At 36.2% G+C, this 17,640-nt stretch overlaps 1 protein-coding gene across 2 annotated transcripts in view; it reads right to left on the bottom strand.

Moving 5' to 3' along the window:
* Positions 1 to 2,265: 2,265 nt before the first annotated feature.
* Positions 2,266 to 17,640, bottom strand: part of mapk4 (mitogen-activated protein kinase 4) — a 24,513-nt gene continuing 9,138 nt past the window's right edge. For both annotated transcript variants that reach the window (XM_015395924.1, XM_015395933.1), the window contains exons 4-9: positions 11,686 to 11,830; positions 10,689 to 10,771; positions 9,249 to 9,327; positions 8,325 to 8,541; positions 7,280 to 7,445; positions 2,266 to 6,343 (exon numbers count right to left, since the gene is read on the bottom strand). In XM_015395924.1, coding sequence (XP_015251410.1) covers positions 5,411 to 6,343; positions 7,280 to 7,445; positions 8,325 to 8,541; positions 9,249 to 9,327; positions 10,689 to 10,771; positions 11,686 to 11,830 — 1,623 coding nt within the window. In that variant the 3' untranslated portion in view covers positions 2,266 to 5,410. The remainder of the gene's footprint in view (positions 6,344 to 7,279; positions 7,446 to 8,324; positions 8,542 to 9,248; positions 9,328 to 10,688; positions 10,772 to 11,685; positions 11,831 to 17,640) is intronic.

Raw genomic sequence — 17,640 nt, forward strand, 5'->3', positions numbered from 1 at the left:
GCTATCCGATCATTAATCGATTAATCGAACAAACAATTGAAAAATGTATCGATTTGCAAAATAACTGTTAGTTGCAGCCCTAGATCAAATTTTTTATGGATCTTTTACATGCAAACACTAAAATATGTTGAATATATTTGTCTTTATCTCTATCAATTGGAGTCTGAATGCAATAATCCAATGGGGTAAATATTCCAATGGACAGAGCAGAACAAAGCCAGCTCCTTTAACAGCTGCTTTAGGTGGCCACTGTACTTTTAATGCTTTACTAATGGAGCTATGGCACATTTCCGCTGATAGTGGAGCAGCCGTTAGCTCATTATAACTATGGAAGCGCTGGAAGAGAGAGGGGACGGGTTGTCAACATTAGCATGGAAAAGTACAACACAAAAAAATCTTCTGAGGTAAAAATAAATGTAAAAAAAAAATGCAGCAAACAGGTGCTACAAGCTAATTAGCTAGTTTACTGTTGAACATCATCCTGTTTGTTCCCAAAGGGCAAGCATACAGATTCAATTTCTTGTAACATTAAAGAATGTCACCTCATTCCAACTAATGTTATGATAATATTGTAGTATTTCTAAGGATCAACCTCCCTTTAGAAACGGGAAGTTATCCGATCATGGCGCGGGACTGTCTGTTCTTAAAGAACAGCGTCTTGGTTTACCTGCTTTGGGTTGTAATAATAGCGCTTTCCTTCTGTTAGACAGGCTAATGTTCATTCACCATGTTTCTTCGCTGTAATTATGGAAGTTTGACACCCTGGAGTGGACCGGAGTAGGCTGAAGACGCGACCTGCCCGGATGAGAGTGAAGAGGGGAGGAAGAAGGAAAGTGGACCAGAAGTTACCGCCCCCTTCCTCATTTCCTTGATTGTTATTGGTGGATTCGCTGGCATCTCAACCAATCGAACGCTGGGATTCCCTTCTCGGTTACCGTAGAGACAGAATGCTACCCGCGCGCACAGACTTCATGAAACCTCGTTACCTTACTAATTGTGGTAAAAAATATTAAAGCTAAACACAATTAAAACCTGAAACATTACATCCGAACAATTTAGAAAAAAAAATACTATTAACATGTAACCAATAACTTGAATCTGGAAATCTTTTTTATATATTTTATTTGAATTTGAATGTAGTGTCTGAAATTTTATTTTGTATTTTCATACATAAACAAAAACAAATGCAAACATTACAAATACTAGATCTGTGACCACCTCCCTTGCTCAAAAAAAGGGGGCTCCAACTGAGAGAATAAATTAGTTTACACATTTATACCTACATGGTCCAAATAAGGTTACCAAATTTTTAGAAAGTTTTGTATTTCCTCAGGCTGTATATAATTTTTTCTAACAACATGCAACTGTTAATTTCTGTGTACCATTTCTAGCTACTGCCAGAGCTATTCTAAAAAAAATAGCTTGGTATTTGATCAGAGGTTCCATTTTAACAAAATTCAAACATAGTTCAGGATCTAGAGGTGTTGAGATCTTGGTCGTGGTCAAAAATGCCAAAAATGTCTAACGTTCACGCAAGACCAAGTACAATGTAAGAATGACCTGACTTCTGTTGCACATCGAAAGCATACATCAGACAGTTCAGGTTTAGACCTGTGAATTTTATCTGGAATCGGTGATCGATGCAGAAAGTTATAACGGGTAAGCCTTTATTGTGAATTAATTGTAACAGATATGCTGTCTTGACATAAATCAGACAAAAGGTCTACTTGCAAGTTTTAAGTCTATTTTCCACCTTTCCTTAGATGTATGCAGAGGTGGTTTAGGACATTCTTTTGTCAACACAGAATACCGGAAAAAACGTTTTGACAGATATTCAGCCATGTTGCATACGCTCCATATATCTGACATCATGGACAAGAAAATCATGATAAGGGGTAAAAGCATGTGGAAGAAGGAGCTCTGATTAAACTAGAAAAAAAAAATCTTTGTGTTTGACAGAAAAAATAGCACATTTAAACTGCATATTTTTGTTTGTTTTTTTTGTCACACCAACCAGTAAAACATCACAGTCACTGCATATTGCTGAGATAATTACTTTTCTGTTTTATTACCAACAGAAGCTGGTTAAAATTGTTTGTAAAATGGTCTTAGCTAAATCGCAGAAGAAATACAAGAGAAAACAACAGAATGAGATAGATAGACAGACAAACAGATATATTTTTCATACTTTTATTTATTTCCCAAACAATGACACTCAAAATGACATATCAATCAAGAACAACAGAAATCCAGAAGTTTTTTTTAAAATATAAGGTTGAGGGAAACCCTTGAAGTGTGAATAGGCTAAATATGAAACACAAAACCAGATCAAATGTCACTTTTTCACAGATACATACGCCATAAACATATAGTTTTAATGACCTGCATAGCAACACAGAGACAGGGGCATTGATTACATTCAGCAAGCTGGAAGCATTGAGGTGTACCGAGGCACATTTTCAACATGGCTCCATAGAGTCTGGATTTTTACTTTTGGCTCAGTATGTTAAAGTTTGTATGTATCACTTGATAATGGCATTATTGCTGGTTTAGGATGCCTCCAGAATAGATTGTGCAGCAAGTATGGATTCCTAGAAATTGTAAAAGTCAAAATGCACTCAGACTTAACTAATACTGGACCGGAAAGTACAGTTTGTACTTTTTAAAATTTTCTAAATAAACAGTGGTACTGTCCTTATCCCTGTATTTCACTCTGAGAGAATGCAGCTCCAACCTAAATTAATTCCTTCAATTGGTAAGAGTTAATGGAATATATTTGCAATGGTTTAACCTGTCAACTTATAAACTAGTTGGATCAACTTAATTCAGTTAATTTTTACCAACTGTAGCAGTTTATTTTAGTCGGAGCTGCATGCTCTATTTAGACTGTACATTACTGACAAAAGATGATCATTGTTATAATCGCTGACAGTGACCAAATGTGCTTCATATTCTACATGTGCTTTACCGTAAATCTAAATAAATGCCTGGTCTAACTGTTGTTTCATCTGATGGTAGGCGCTAGAAATCTGTGTGTTAGTATCCTAAGAAAATATTTGACTGCCTACAGCTCACAGTATGCTTACAGAAGCAGATTAACATGACAGTCAATGTTGTACAGTTACAATATTTTGAATTGACATAGAAAGTCAGTGAAGAACCGAATAAGGATAAAACATGCTTCTTATTAAGTATTGCTGGCAGTGAATTTTGATCTGAGAGGTTTGACCTTCTGAACTCCCATACAGGTGCAACTGCAACCAGTGTATCATTCAAGAGCATATTGCAGCAAGGCATTGCATTTCTATTTATCACAATTAAAGTGATACCACATTCCAGAATTATTGGCACCACTGGCGAAAATGTGTACTTTATTTGAATTAACTGAAACAGTGATTTTTTTTTTTTTCTAAACCTGCTCTACCACCCAGTTTACAATCCCTGGAAGCAAGAGAGATTTCAGAAGATTAGTGAATCTGAATGTAAAAGGGTGTATGATCATTTTATTGGTGCTATTTGCTATGTCATGAAGGTAAACACACATCTGCATCACTTGAATTATTGATTTTTGAATAATTTTAGGTAGCTAAAGTTGGACGAGTTGTTGTTTCACTATACCAAAAAAAAAAAAAAAGAAAGAAAGAAAGAACATGGATTGCTGGTAAGTTCCCAGACACTAGTGAACTTAAAACAGTAAAGATCAAATAAATATGTATATAAAAATGTTTAGGAGTTGTTAAAGTAAAATAAAAATATTTCTGAAAATTATTTTCAACTGTAATGAGTACTTAATTAAAATAATAATAATAATTTATGTGTATTGATCTCACACTGGAGAAATTTATCTCTGCATTTAACCCATCCTCTTGGGTAGCAGTGGGCTGCCATTGTGCGGCACCCGCGGAGCAGTTTTGAGTTAAGGGTCTTCCTCAGGGACCCACAGTGCAGGCTGTTGGGATCGAACCGGGTACTTGCAACCTTCTCAGAGCACAAGCGCACTGCTCTAACCACAAGGCCAACAATCCCCAATAAACAAATAATTGTATGGGGGTGCTAGTAATTGTGCAGGGAGTGGTATATCCAAAAGCATGGTAGACATAACTAACAAAGTATTGTTTAAAACAACAAAAGACAGAAGCATGTGCAGTTATAAAACAATAAATTCGAAATCATTTCAAAAAGCATTTCCACATTATAAATACAGCCACTTATCAGTCTTCACATTTTTCAAAATAAATGTGAATGTTGTTTGTGTTAAAGCTTTTCGTTGTTTACATTTAAGTGAGCAGAAAGCTGTTTAGGCCTGTGGTTGTGGAAGAATAGCGTGTGTTTAGCGTGGAAAAGATTTGGTGCACAAACAGAAAACAAAGCACTTGTTATCAAAAATTAGTCCAGCTGGCAGAAGAATCATAAACGAGCTATCACCACGGTTATTTGATATTAAAACAAATTCCTAACTAACTCCAAATGTTATACATGCGTTCTAATATACAGAAAATATTTCAGAACTATTTTAGTCACAAGCATGTCTAGTGATATATTAAGGAGGTTTGAAAAATAAAATATGAACAAAACTTGTTAACATTTATTAAGTCATTGTAGGAGTGTTGAAGCATCAATAAATCAAATCCTAACAGTCTATCATGTCACACTCCAACCAATTACCTCTTAGCTAATACATTCAAATGCTTAGAAAAGATTTAGCTGTGTTACATTGTTTGGTGAAGTATATTGGAAGACTGTAAGATTCTTTCAAGAGTTAACAGGAGGGAGTTTAGAAAGACATCTAAAGCAACTTCCAAACACTTACTGAAGGTCTGCTTGAAACTGTTTTTATTAATGACTTACATTTTATAAAAGTGCATTTTTTCCAGCTTGCCAAGGTGTTCAGTTTTTCTAAAAACTTTCCGCTCAGATCTGGTAACGACATCACATTTATGTCTAACTGCAAGTAAGAAAACCAGCGGACTTGTTTTTTGTTTTTGGATCAAACTAGTATTACCAATTATTAAATGAAATGTTCAAACATTTTCCAATAGTCTCCCACTCATAATGTTGACATTTGTGTTGTATTTCTTAGAAGGAATTTGAAAAATTCCTTGAAAGCACTTAACGTGGGATGTGATTCTCTGATCAAAGCTTCAGCTTCTTTAAACAGGCATATAGCAAAGCCAATGTTTGAGATGAATTGCATTTCAGTGAAGTCCTTTTTGAGCTTTTATTGCATGAGAAGTCTTTCACACAAAGCTGCAAATGCTTTTTAACTGGAGGTTTTTCACAACATAAAGTGTTTAAGAGCTAACAAATTCAAGTTGCTACAGTGGAGTCCTGAACACACCTCTTTTGAGGGATTTTTGAAATTTGACTAATGTAATAGTTACTTCACTAAACCTGGAACTAAAATATAACATTAAGAGTTGGGAGTCTGTGATGGAGAAGTCCTGTGCTCTGAAAGCCGAGGCACCTTTCCTTTTATGTTTGCCATTTTGCTCTCCTCCATCCAACTTTCATCTTTTCCTTTCTTCATTTGAACTTTCTCTTTATTCTGTCGGACCAGCTTTAGAGCTCTAGATATGAAAACATCCAGGTCAAACAAGCGCTCTTTTTGCTTGACTGGCAGAGAATCCATGGAGTCAGCATTGGACAGCGGTTGAGACTCTGGGAGCTGCACGAGGGGAGTTGGAGGTGGCGATGAAGTCTGAGGGGAAAATATAGCTGTGGGAGATGATGGAAAGAGAAAGGGGGGGGTGTTAGAGGAAGATGTGATGGAAGGAAGCGGGCTCAGTCTGTTCTCATCGTATTCAGCTGATAGGTGATGGGTGGGTTCGTTGCAGTGGAAGACGGGGGTTGGGAGGTCAGTAGGAGACAGAGGAAGAGGGGGAGAAGAGGTGTAGCAGGAGGGTGAGCATTGCCCTATTGATGGGCTGGTACTGGGGGAGTGCAGACGAGAATGAGCGCTCTCCACCCAGCGAGTGATTTCCTGGAACAAGTCCCCTGTGTCATCCTCCTCCTCCTCCTCCTCCTCCTCCTCTGCTTCCTCTACTTGAGCTTCTCCAAGGTCCACTATGCTGCCTCCAATGGGTACAGCAGGCACAGCTAGTCTGCCAGTGTTGCGCTTCCAGTGAGACAGATCCAGAATCAGCTTTGGTTCCGAGTAATGCTGAGGCTTTCCCTCCCGCCATGCAATTTTATCCAGATATGAAGGAGAGCCCACTTTGTAATCACAGGAGCGTGCACAGTCAAGCTCCCCGTACCCTAAAGCACAGACCCGTTCCAGAGAGGAGTGAGAGCTTTCCAGGAAGCGTTCGGCTGAACTGCTATGAGAATATTTGCGGGGGTCAACCTGTGTAAAATTAAATGAAGGAAAGGGAGTTAAAAGCAAATGAATAATTCAGAAAATACATCTACAAAAGTAATCATGCTCCTTGTCATTTTACAACCACAAATATTACATCATATTACATATTATAAAGTCATGTAAAGTATGTTTTAGCCCGGAGGTCTTTAACAGGGGGTCAGCGTCTCTTAGGGGGTCCACAGAGGTACAGCATGGGGTTTGCGAAAGTGTTGGTTGGTTAGACTTTTTTTATATTACCCGCTGGAATTTTTTCCACTAATTGAAATGTCTTTAAATGCACATTAATTAAATTCAACACACTGTAGTAAACAGATAAATGGAAGCAGAAGATGTCTTTTAGTCATCAATGCACACATTCAGCGACACACAAGAGCTCTTTTGAAGCTGGGTACCGTTTCATTCACAACACCTGTCCCATCAATGAGGAATCAGAAATACTTTAATAATTCCAGGGAGGGATTACTTTCGTTACATCACTCCATATCTAATAGAGTGACTATAGGACCAGTTTGATAAAACACATATTCATACAATATATAATTAGGGGGTCCCTGCTCCATCTTGCCATCTGTTTGGGGTTCTTGGCCTGGAAAACGTTGGAGACCCCTGTTTTAGCCTATAACAGGTTTTCCCCTACAACCATCTTCCTATCATCTCTGACCAGCTACAAGTTGATTTTTATTAAGGAGTGTAAAGGTGGCCAAATATAAATATTTTTTTTTCAGTTCAAACAAAAAGATCTAAACATAAAATAAACATAGTTCCTTCCACTACACAGGTATGCAGTTCTTTAAGCTGGTCTGATATGAAAAATTCCCTTGCATTAAGTTGCATTAAGTTTGCAGATATAACATTTAGAAGGTTGTAAAAGCTTTAAATGACGTAAATACATTCAAGAACTTCACAAATAGCATAACAAACCTGAGCTTCTTCTGTCAGGGAGCTGGAACTGGCCCTCGGGTCCTTCTGCACCTCTTCATTATCTCTGTTGTCCTCCAGGTTTGGTGGAGTAGGACCAGAAGGCATGCACGTACACCTCTCGCCTGAGTACGGTGCCCATATATTAGCTGATGAACTGTCATCATACCTGCAAGCAGTCATTTTTTAATTTGATAACTGTTAATATAAAATTAACTTGTGCACAAAGACCTTTCATGTCCTTGTTGTAAATGAGAATTAGTTCTCAGCTGGCCTACCTAATCGAAAAAAATAAATAAAAAATTACATTTTGGCATCCATCAGTACATAATCTTAGACCAAAGACATGCAAGTTTTACACACACTAGTCTTATTTTGTCAGCTGTAAATCTGGGTTATAGTCATATTTTTTCTGTGTATTGTACATCCTGCTGAGGAACACTAAACACCCACAGCAGTATAAAGCTGAGGTCATTCAGATTTACTGTAACGTTCACAAAAGAAGTTCCCTTTTTATCTGCAGCAACAAGGCCAGAACAGGACATTTGACTCAGCTGTAACATCTTTTGATTTTTACTCCCCATTTATTCATATTTATAATGACAAAAAAATATTATAATTAACACCATAAAATATATTTAATTTCAGTTAGATAAGCCATAATTGGTCATAAAAATGTCATATAGACTTTCAGTTTTCTCTGTGGCCAGGATGTTTTGTTTTGTTTAGTGTTTTCCGATCTTGGTAGTCGTTGAATATGGCTTCAAATCAAATCATGGTTGCAAGAAAAAAAACATCTGTTGACTTGTGCTTCTAAGGGATTTGTGATCTTTATTCTTAAAGGGAAAAAAACACCTACTGTAACAGATGAAGAAAAAAAAAGCAAGGTATTGGAAAAGTATTCTAAAAGAAAAGTCTATTGCAACTGATTACCGATTTCTAGCAACGTGGTTTGTAAATAGAAGTAAAAAGAAAATGACCAGTCTTGATGAAATTAACCAATCTCTGAAGTGACAATAGCATTATTGTGTTAAAATACATTATTTACCTTTCCCATTGAAAGCTAGAGGCCGGGCTGTCGCTGCTGCTCAGGCTTGGCTCGGTGATGAGGCTGTCCAGCTCATCCTCAATATGAAAAGGGTGTGATGAGACGGGCTCATCCTCTGGACAGGAATACTGCTGAAGGAAAGGGTGAGTTAGAGCTTCTTCAGCTGTCAGACGGTCCATGGGGTTAAACGTCAAGATGCGCTCCAGAAAGTCCACCGCTGAGGGAAAAAAACAGGCAGGAATGGCAGATAAGGTTGTTTAAGCGAAGAATATTTCTCAAGATAAGTCTAAAGGCTATTTAAATACATTTAGTTAAAAGATACTCGAACCTACCCCTTAGTCTGACTACATTTATTCCAACATTGAATCAATTGTTTTTTTTTTTTTTACATCATGATTAAATAAAAGTAATTAAAAACTTTTATGGAAGTATGGTTTTATAAGCTGATCAGAGCATCTGGGAACTTTGAATTATGAACTCGAATTCCCGTTTCATAGATATGAAATGACACTAAACAAATAAAGAAAATAAAGCCTTTTCCCCTCAGCCACTTTTAAACAGGAAAGAAAAGGTAATATGGCATTCAACTTATCCATGTGTGTGTGGTGGGTCATAGGTTGCAAGATGGCTATAAAAAAAAGTAGTTCCTCACTTAAACTTGCTCATATTTAGTATCAGAGGAATAATAGATTACTAACAAATAAGGATGGATGATGATCCTGATTCTTTTCTAATCTCTCTAAACGCTCACTATTACAGAACTACATTATATTTGCTAGTGAGATGTTTTGAAACAGTATCAACATTTTTCTAGGTCACGTTTCACACATCTTACCAAGTTTGTGAATTAAAGGGACTAGTCGTGCGTTTTTTTGTACTCTGTCTAAGAATATTTATTTACAATACTTGATATGTTCTACTCACCCAAAGGATCCACTTCAGGCAGCAACTCACAAAAAGGAGTTTTGACTCTCCATCCATGACTGACATATGATGGCATCACCTAAAAATGTAAATGAAAAAAAAAAATCTATCTCCTTTTTCTTTTCTTTTCTTAAGAATATCTCTGTTAAAACTAATGTCTACTTAACTGGTTTTGCCAGAAAGTTGGTACCGAGCTGCAGGTTTGGTTTGTTGTTTTTTTTTTTTTTTTTTACCTTTTTTTGCTAATTCACCATTATTTAATATAGGTTCTCAATTATGAGTTTGATAATGTGCTGTTAAATCATTTGTCTTTCTGTCTTTTAGCTAACCAGTTTAATTTAATGCACATTTTTTCCATGTATGTTTCTTTTGGAATCAATTCAAATAAATACATCAAAATGTATATAGCCAAATTAATGAGCTATTTACTTTCAGATATTAAATGGTAAACCAGTATAGATCCGTGCAATATCACAAAGAAGACATAAATAAACTAGTTGATGTATATATAGTATATATAAGTCACCTAAAATCTCCTTTATTTTTTCCCATCCACTGTATATATCTGGATGCACTGTGTATACTTTATGCACCTTTTCCTCTTCTGTGCATCTTCTGTTGTTTAAGAGCCGATGTCACAAGTAAATTTCCCCATTGTGAGATCAATAAAGTTCTATTTTATTCTATTCTATTTTATTTTATTTTATTTATTTTAAGATATCCGTACTACACACTTATAGTGAAAAGGTACTGACAGAGGATAGATTTTAACCATAGATCTAAAATGATCAATCTGAGCTGTTTTACCATCCTTTACAAATGCTCTACAGAATGAGAAATTTAAAAGCTTTCCCCACCTTTGGACTTTGATTTTGCGTCCGAAGGTGTGCCGTACCGTTACAGTAAGCTTTTAAAACAGCTTATGAAATGTGTAACATTTTAACCAGATGTTGAACTTTTAACCAGAAACTTAAACTGCGTCATATTTCCCGTAACGGACCTCCCTTTTATGATTACATCCATATTTTTTAGCACGAGTGTGTTGAAAGTATGTAATCTATATTTTTGTTACAAAATTGGTATGTTGAAATCTGTATTAATACCAAGAGTCAATTTAAAATCCTAAATGTCATTATAGCAACAAAGATTTTCATTGACCCACAGTATATGCAGAAGATATAGCATCAATGCAAAGCTGCTTCAATAAATAAGGGCAGGTTTGCAGAAAAATCTTTCTGTGATACTAGGATGTGAAACTGAACTACTTTGACATCACTCCACAGACATAGGGGATTTTTTTTTTAGATGTGATAACCTTCTGGGTACACTAGGAGATTAAGGAAAAATATATATAAAATTGGTTTAAGAGACATTGATTTTGCACAATCAACTAATGTGATATTATAGTTATGTGGCTTGCAATGCCCTCTGGGGTCTCACCTGTAGAAGATCTTGTCTGTCCTCCTCTCTCAGTACAGGCACTGTATCAAGAATCAGCTGCATCTGTTCCAGCTCATGGGCTCCTGAGAAAGAGAGACAGCCAAGCAGAGACAGGCAAAGAGGAGAAAGAAGATTGGTTACATAAGTATATAAAAACATAAAGTCAAACAATAATAACCCAGAAGTGTGAGATGACGACACAAAAGAGGATTCAGTTGAAATAATGTAGACAGGCGGCAGCAGTGAGCTTTCATGAAGTTAAGGCAGGATTTTACAGATGTAGTTAAGGCATTACAGAAAGAGCCAGTGTTCTCTGCAGCAGCAAGGACACCTGAACTTTACACAAAAATATCTTAAGGACAACAGGAGGTGGTGCTAAATAAGCTCTTAAAAACGAGTAACATATTTGGTTGTAAGTGCTTTATTTCTTCCCTAATAAACAAAATCACAAGTCTACCGCTTTCCTAAAATTTAGGGGAAAGGTGAGCAAAACATCTCCGACACCTGATGTGTGAAAGTCTCACATAACAGGACTAGCAGGGGCAAAAGGATGACCTTTCTGAGTTTTTTTTTTTTGGTCGTCCCTGTGGTGAAGAATAGACAGTGGAGGTCAGAATCAGCTTTTCAGCTGGAAGTACGTTTGCTTCAGACAGGCAGCATTTCTCCACCATCATTGATATTCTACTCAGGCAAAAAAGTAGCCGCAGGAAGGGAGGAAAGTGTCTTTGGTGGAGGACAGAAAAGTAAAAAAGCAAAGCTTCTCCTGGCGAAAGTGTTCACTGCTATAAAATCTCTTAAACTCTGCAAACAAACATCGGCAGCTTATCAACAAACATAACCATGATTGGAAATTACTATTTTGAATGATCAGTGTTTTTATTTAGCCTCCTAACAACTTGAATTGTATTTCTTTATTTAATTAATTAGAAGTTAGTATATAAAATTTTTTATATTACTGTCTCACAATGATGCTTTGATATAGGATCTATCATAGTACCTGCAAAAAGCATTCGTCCAGTGATCATCTCAGCCAGTATGCAGCCAGCAGCCCACATGTCTATGGCCTTGGTGTAATTGTTGGGGGACAGGAGCAGACGGGGGGAACGATACCACTTAGTTACCAAACCCTCAGACAGATAGCCCTAAGGGGTCGGGTGTAGAGGTAGGTGAAGAGAAATAACATGTGAGTGATGCAACAATTGAATATAAATGGAATACATTTCACTTTTTCAGATATTCTTATTACAACCACAAACTTCAATGTCTGTCCGTTGGGATTTCTGTGACAAAACCAACACTAAGGAGTGCATGTAAAAGAGTTTAAGATTATTAGTAACCAAACAGTTTTTATGAAAACCAATGAATACAGAAGAAAGTTGTGGAGTTTAAATACAAGCTTTGTTCTTTCTCCTGTAACTATATATTTACGGCATAAACTCTAAAAACGCTTTTTTTCAGCTGGAGAGACGACTTTCCATTATAGAAAAAAATGTCTCATCTTCTTTTCTAAAGTTTAGTATTCCATCTAACTGTCAGAATCTGAAAAAAGTTTCTTCGTTATCTTCATCTTCATGATGTAGTGTGGAGTTATTTGTGCAGATAACAGGCAGGTCAGTTGGCTAACTGAAGAAATCTTGAGGAGAGAGCAAAGATATTTCTTTCAAAATAGATATTCGAGATGGCGTTTTTTTCACTTACACCTTAACTTGTTCTTGTTTTATGCAGCATGCATAGATATGTTCACTTTTGAGGTTATAATACTGTATTAATACTTTGATAGGAGGGTACATTCTGGTCTCCCAAAGTAAAGGTCTGAAGTTCTAGTCTCTAATTGAAAAGATTGTTTCCCACTACTGAATTGGATGATTTGTGTATCATTAAACAAGCTTTTATTATTTAATTCTAATCCATTTACAGTTCAAATGGACAATTTCCTTTTGCATATTACCAGATCTTAAACTACAGACGGGCACTATTGCATTTATTCAAATAAAAATTTGTTCACATTGTCAAAATTAACTGGGAAGATTTTTTTAAAAATTTTTTTAAGCTCAAAGCTATCGTTTAGAAGATTATTAGATTATAAGATTATTTAGAAAATATAAGCCAGCTTTGTCATACATGGTTTGGTAGACTTCAAAATTAAAACTAAATGTCTTTAAAGACGGTAACAATAAAAAATATGCTTTTCTTTGTTTTCCTTCTAAGCAGTAGGTTATAAGCATTACCCAGCAAGTCAATTCCTTACAGGCTGCCCACACTGATCCTTAACCTTTATTTATACAGATCTCAGCAGGGGAGCTCTACAAAACTCAGCCGGACTTAAAGTGGTTCTGCAAGGCTTTCCAGGCTAGCTTTATTAAAGAGCAAATCTTACAGAGACACTGGCATTAATCTCCTGTTGTCCAGAAATGCAGCACAACTTAGTAGCTGTAAATAAGTAGTTACAATTCTTTCTGGCAGGTTTTTATTTGCTTGTCTCGTCTTACTGCTCTTAGTTTTCCACATTTTACTCCTGCGCCATTTTTCCTCGTCACCTTTTCTTCCACTGGGACACTAGTTCATTAATTCCTGTTATTTTACTGTCTCAACTCCACATCTCTTTTCTCACCCCGTCCTTTATTCTCCTGTCTTTCCCCTACATGTTACCCCCCCTGCTGCCTGTTCTGGTCTACATTGCAGCAAATAACCAAAATGAGCACTTTGACATTTTCTATCTCTATGCTGCTTTGATTTGCCTTAATCTGAACTCTCCCTTCTTCGTCTGTCAGACAATCTTTTGCTTGCTTTATATTTTTAGGAAATGTTTAGATAAACTGGTAATGCAAAATGAAAACCCATGTAGATCTTAGAATAAAAAAGGCATATTTAGAGTGTGTTTAAGTACTTAAACATTGTGTCTGTTAAACAGTTTTACATTACAACCACAAACCTCAATATATTTAAATATTGCATTATATATCAGCAAAAAGTAGAAGATTATTTTAAAATGGGGGAGAGGAATGTACTGGTATTATTGTTTAAAAAAGATTTCTGGGAAATGTGCACATGAGTTCAGTTCTTAAAACTGTCTAGAACAACCTTTTAATGCAGTTACAGCTGAAAATGCAGAGATTTACATTCATTCTTTGGAGTATAGATCAAGCTCAGCCAGATCAGATGATAGCATTTTCAAGTATTGTCATATACTGTTTATTTAGCTAGATCATAGCTCTGAACCTTAAAGTGGAAATGAGTTGCTGAATCCATTCCATTTTAACTCTGTTTACGATCCTAATCCTGTATGACTTTTGGAGGATTATAAAATGCAGACCAAACTTTTTTCAATTTGATTTAGTAAAAAAAAAAAAGAAAGAAAGAAAAATAAAAACATGCATAAGTTTTATTCCAAAATACAACTCTGTGTTAGTCTGTGATATAAAATGTCACATAAAGGTCCGCGGTTCTAACCACATGCAATATGAAAAGACTATGTGAAAACATTGCATAAGCAATACCTGAGGGCTAATTAACAACACAAACCTTTTGGCACATTTCCTCTTCCTCTCCTACTTTCCTCTCTATTTATTTGGTCTGACTCTTTTTTTTTTTTCCTTTGCCCTTTCTTCACATTTAACTGGGTCTCACTTTACTGCAGATTTGCTTCCATTCTTTCACCTGTTTCTTCCTTACTTCCTGCAATGTTCCTCTATGTGATAGATTTTTTTTTTTGTACCTTTGTTTTCACTTTTTTTCTCTCCACCATTCTTCACACACGCATCCACCCTCAGAAACAACAACTTCCTACAGTAATATATGTAAACAGTATCACAATAGATCTCTTTTTGCTCTTTTTCTGGGGTTCTTTTGCTCTTCTAACAAAACGTATAACCAAACCAGACTGATATAACTCACTTATGCCCACTGATTCAAATATAAGGACAGGCCTTACAGATTGATCCTGGTTCTGATGCAATGCAGTGGAATCAGTTTGAAATTCCAATCAATCATAAATAATTCAAGAGTTACCCATCCACCTATGAAGACACAGCTAATTCATTCAGATCATTAACTTTGCAGCAATCGCTCCATCTGAGCAAAAAGTGTACAGTGGACTGCCAAGACCAAATGGGCATTAAAAGAACAGAGAAGACACTGGGTCAAAACCATGAAAAAGGTCCAATATCTAACTTTTTAAGTAGTGAGGATTACAATGGGCTGTGTGAAACTATACCAGCTAATGAAGTAAATTAAATAAAAAAAATACCAATTTCATGTAAATTTAATAGAAAGTAACTTAATTCTGCTAGAAAGTGGGTGATATGTTCAATTCAATACATTCAATTATCATGATTTTGGCGCTGATGGCCTGATTACTCATTTCATTCACCTGCCTATCTCCACCCAGTTCTCATTCATTTGATCCACCTGCTTCAGCCTCTATTTAACCAGCATTCAACCAGTCATGAGTGCCAGATTACCCGAACCATTGTTGAGAGTTCTCTAGCGTAGCTGTGTTTTTTCTGATTGCCTGACCTGTCTTCAGACTTCTGCTGGATTTTTGCCTATTTGTGTACATATCTGGAACTGTTTCCTGACACCATTCTGGATTTCCCTTCGGCACCTCTGATCTCTTGGCTCTGACTGCCAAGCACGTCTTCGACACAGGCTTTGGCTTCACCCTCTGGATTATCCTGCCTTTATTCGTCTATTCGGTTCTGATCGATGCTGTTCTCCACAGTTCCGTCTCAAATAATATTTTTTTTGTGTGTTTTTTTTTTTTTTATCTAACTGTCTTTCCGCCTGGAATACTGGGTCTTATGGCATCTAGCTTGCTGGGTCTGATTATCTCTGATCTTCCTCATGGTTTAAATTCTGTATATGCTTAATGCTAGGACAATACAAACTACTTTGACCAATAACAAATATAGTTTGCTGTATATTCACTTGAGCTCTAGAGGGCACAGCAGTTCAGCAGCTTCAAAATTGAAGGTGGGTAAAGTAGCCAGAGATTGTACTAAAATAAGGTGTAACTTCAAAATAATTATTTAAGTAAAGGTTTAAACTACAGTAGCATAAAACTATTGCTACGAGTATTTTTTTTAGTAAAGTTTTTTTCATTTAAACACTTTGTTAGTTATAAGTAGTTACTACCCACCTCTAATTAACACTCATATAGGCACTCAAACACAACCATCTATTTTTTACATGTTTTTTTCCTTTTACAAAACAGGAAATTTGTAGGTTTATCCAGACTGTCCAAACTAAACTATAACAGCATTCCGATTTTTAGTAAAGCAAAACATTTATAAACCATAAAGCTTTATAAATTCTCTAGTGTTCACAGATTTGATTACACCTGAGCTATTTTGCAGAGTAACACCTAAAGCACATCACTCAAACATCTATGCACACTGCAGAAAAGAGCCATCAGGATCAGTCACAAGGCTATTTATCATGACCACACTAACCCAAAATTCATTTCTGCTTGCCTAAATTTTATGATCTGCTAGCGTTTTAAACTTCACAACTAATGTATAAAGCTACAAATAAACAGCTACCAGACAGCACACAAAAACTTTATTTCAAGAGAGAAACTGATTATCTAAATTTGAAAACTTCAGTACTGTAACAAATATGAGAACAATGAGCATTAAAATTAGCATTTCACTCAGTGTTGAATTAAAGCAACGTTCAAGCATGAAACTGTTAGGAAAATGCTCAAACTGGATTTCTTAAAAAATATGAGATGGAAGAAGGGTGTAAATGTGTGTAAATTAGTATATATACATTTATATGTGCACAAAGGAATTTATCTGCTTACTTAATGGTCTTTTAGGGCAGTATGGACTCCTACAGTACGAATCAGGAGGATTGTTGGTGTTAAGGGGTATATGAAGGAGAAGGGTATAATTAAATAAGTTTCACTTCCCCTTCTCAGATATAAATGATAAATACTTTGTATAATGTAAAACATATACTATCAATAATATTATTAATTATACCATACTTGTATATACTAGATTGCCTGAGATAAATAACAAATGAATCCATCCATCCATCCATCCATCCATCCATCCGATCTTTCTGTTTTCTCTGTCTGACTCTTTTTTAACCAATTTTCTTTTCATGTTTCTGTTTTATGTTAGAGTGTTTGTTCCTACTCTGCCTCTGCACTTTTCACCTCTCCTTTTCCCAACCCTCTGTGGTATAAGATTTCCCACCCTTGCTTCTCATGCATACCTTCCTCCTCTGCTGCCCCTCCACCCTCCTCAGCCTCCCAGTGCACCCCTGTCTCTGCACCCAACTGATCCCGAGCTCCCAGCCGACAGAGATCGCCTTTCAGGAGAGCATCTCTTCACACACACAGGGCTGAATCAAACATTACAGAGACACAAACGTGAACACACACCCAGCCTTGCTAGTGTTACAGTGCTGCTGTGGGACCTTCAAATATAACAAAGCTGGGCAGTCGAGTTGTGAATTGCCCCATTAATCTTTCAGAAATCTTCACATAGAGCTGACAGCCTAATCACAGTTTGATTACTTCAAAACTTGACACCATCTCTAGAGTAAGTGTGGGTTTTGGGCAGAAGAGACAGCTACATTTGAAAAACTTAGGAATATGTAATCTGAGAGACAATAATGAAGACATTTATAATAAAGCTTTGTCTGCACAGAATTAAGTATCCCGGAAGAGATGGCTAGACTCAGTCTTTGGCCTTTTTAAAGGCAGAATCCATCTAATGACAGAATGAGAGAAAATCACAATACATTTAGTACTTTGCATACATATAACTTGGCATTGAAGTTCTTTTTATGTATTATTTGTTTTAGAACCAAAAGAGTCAAACTTCACATAGAGAGTTATTTTTTCCATATTTTTTGGAATAAAAGGGTTATGATCAGTCAGATTAAAGTGTTTATGAATGCTAATTAATTACACACACACACCCACATCTATATATATATA

This window comes from Cyprinodon variegatus, unplaced genomic scaffold (assembly GCF_000732505.1).
Source record: "Cyprinodon variegatus isolate N-32 unplaced genomic scaffold, C_variegatus-1.0 Scaffold26, whole genome shotgun sequence".
Taxonomy (NCBI): Eukaryota; Metazoa; Chordata; class Actinopteri; order Cyprinodontiformes; family Cyprinodontidae; genus Cyprinodon; species Cyprinodon variegatus.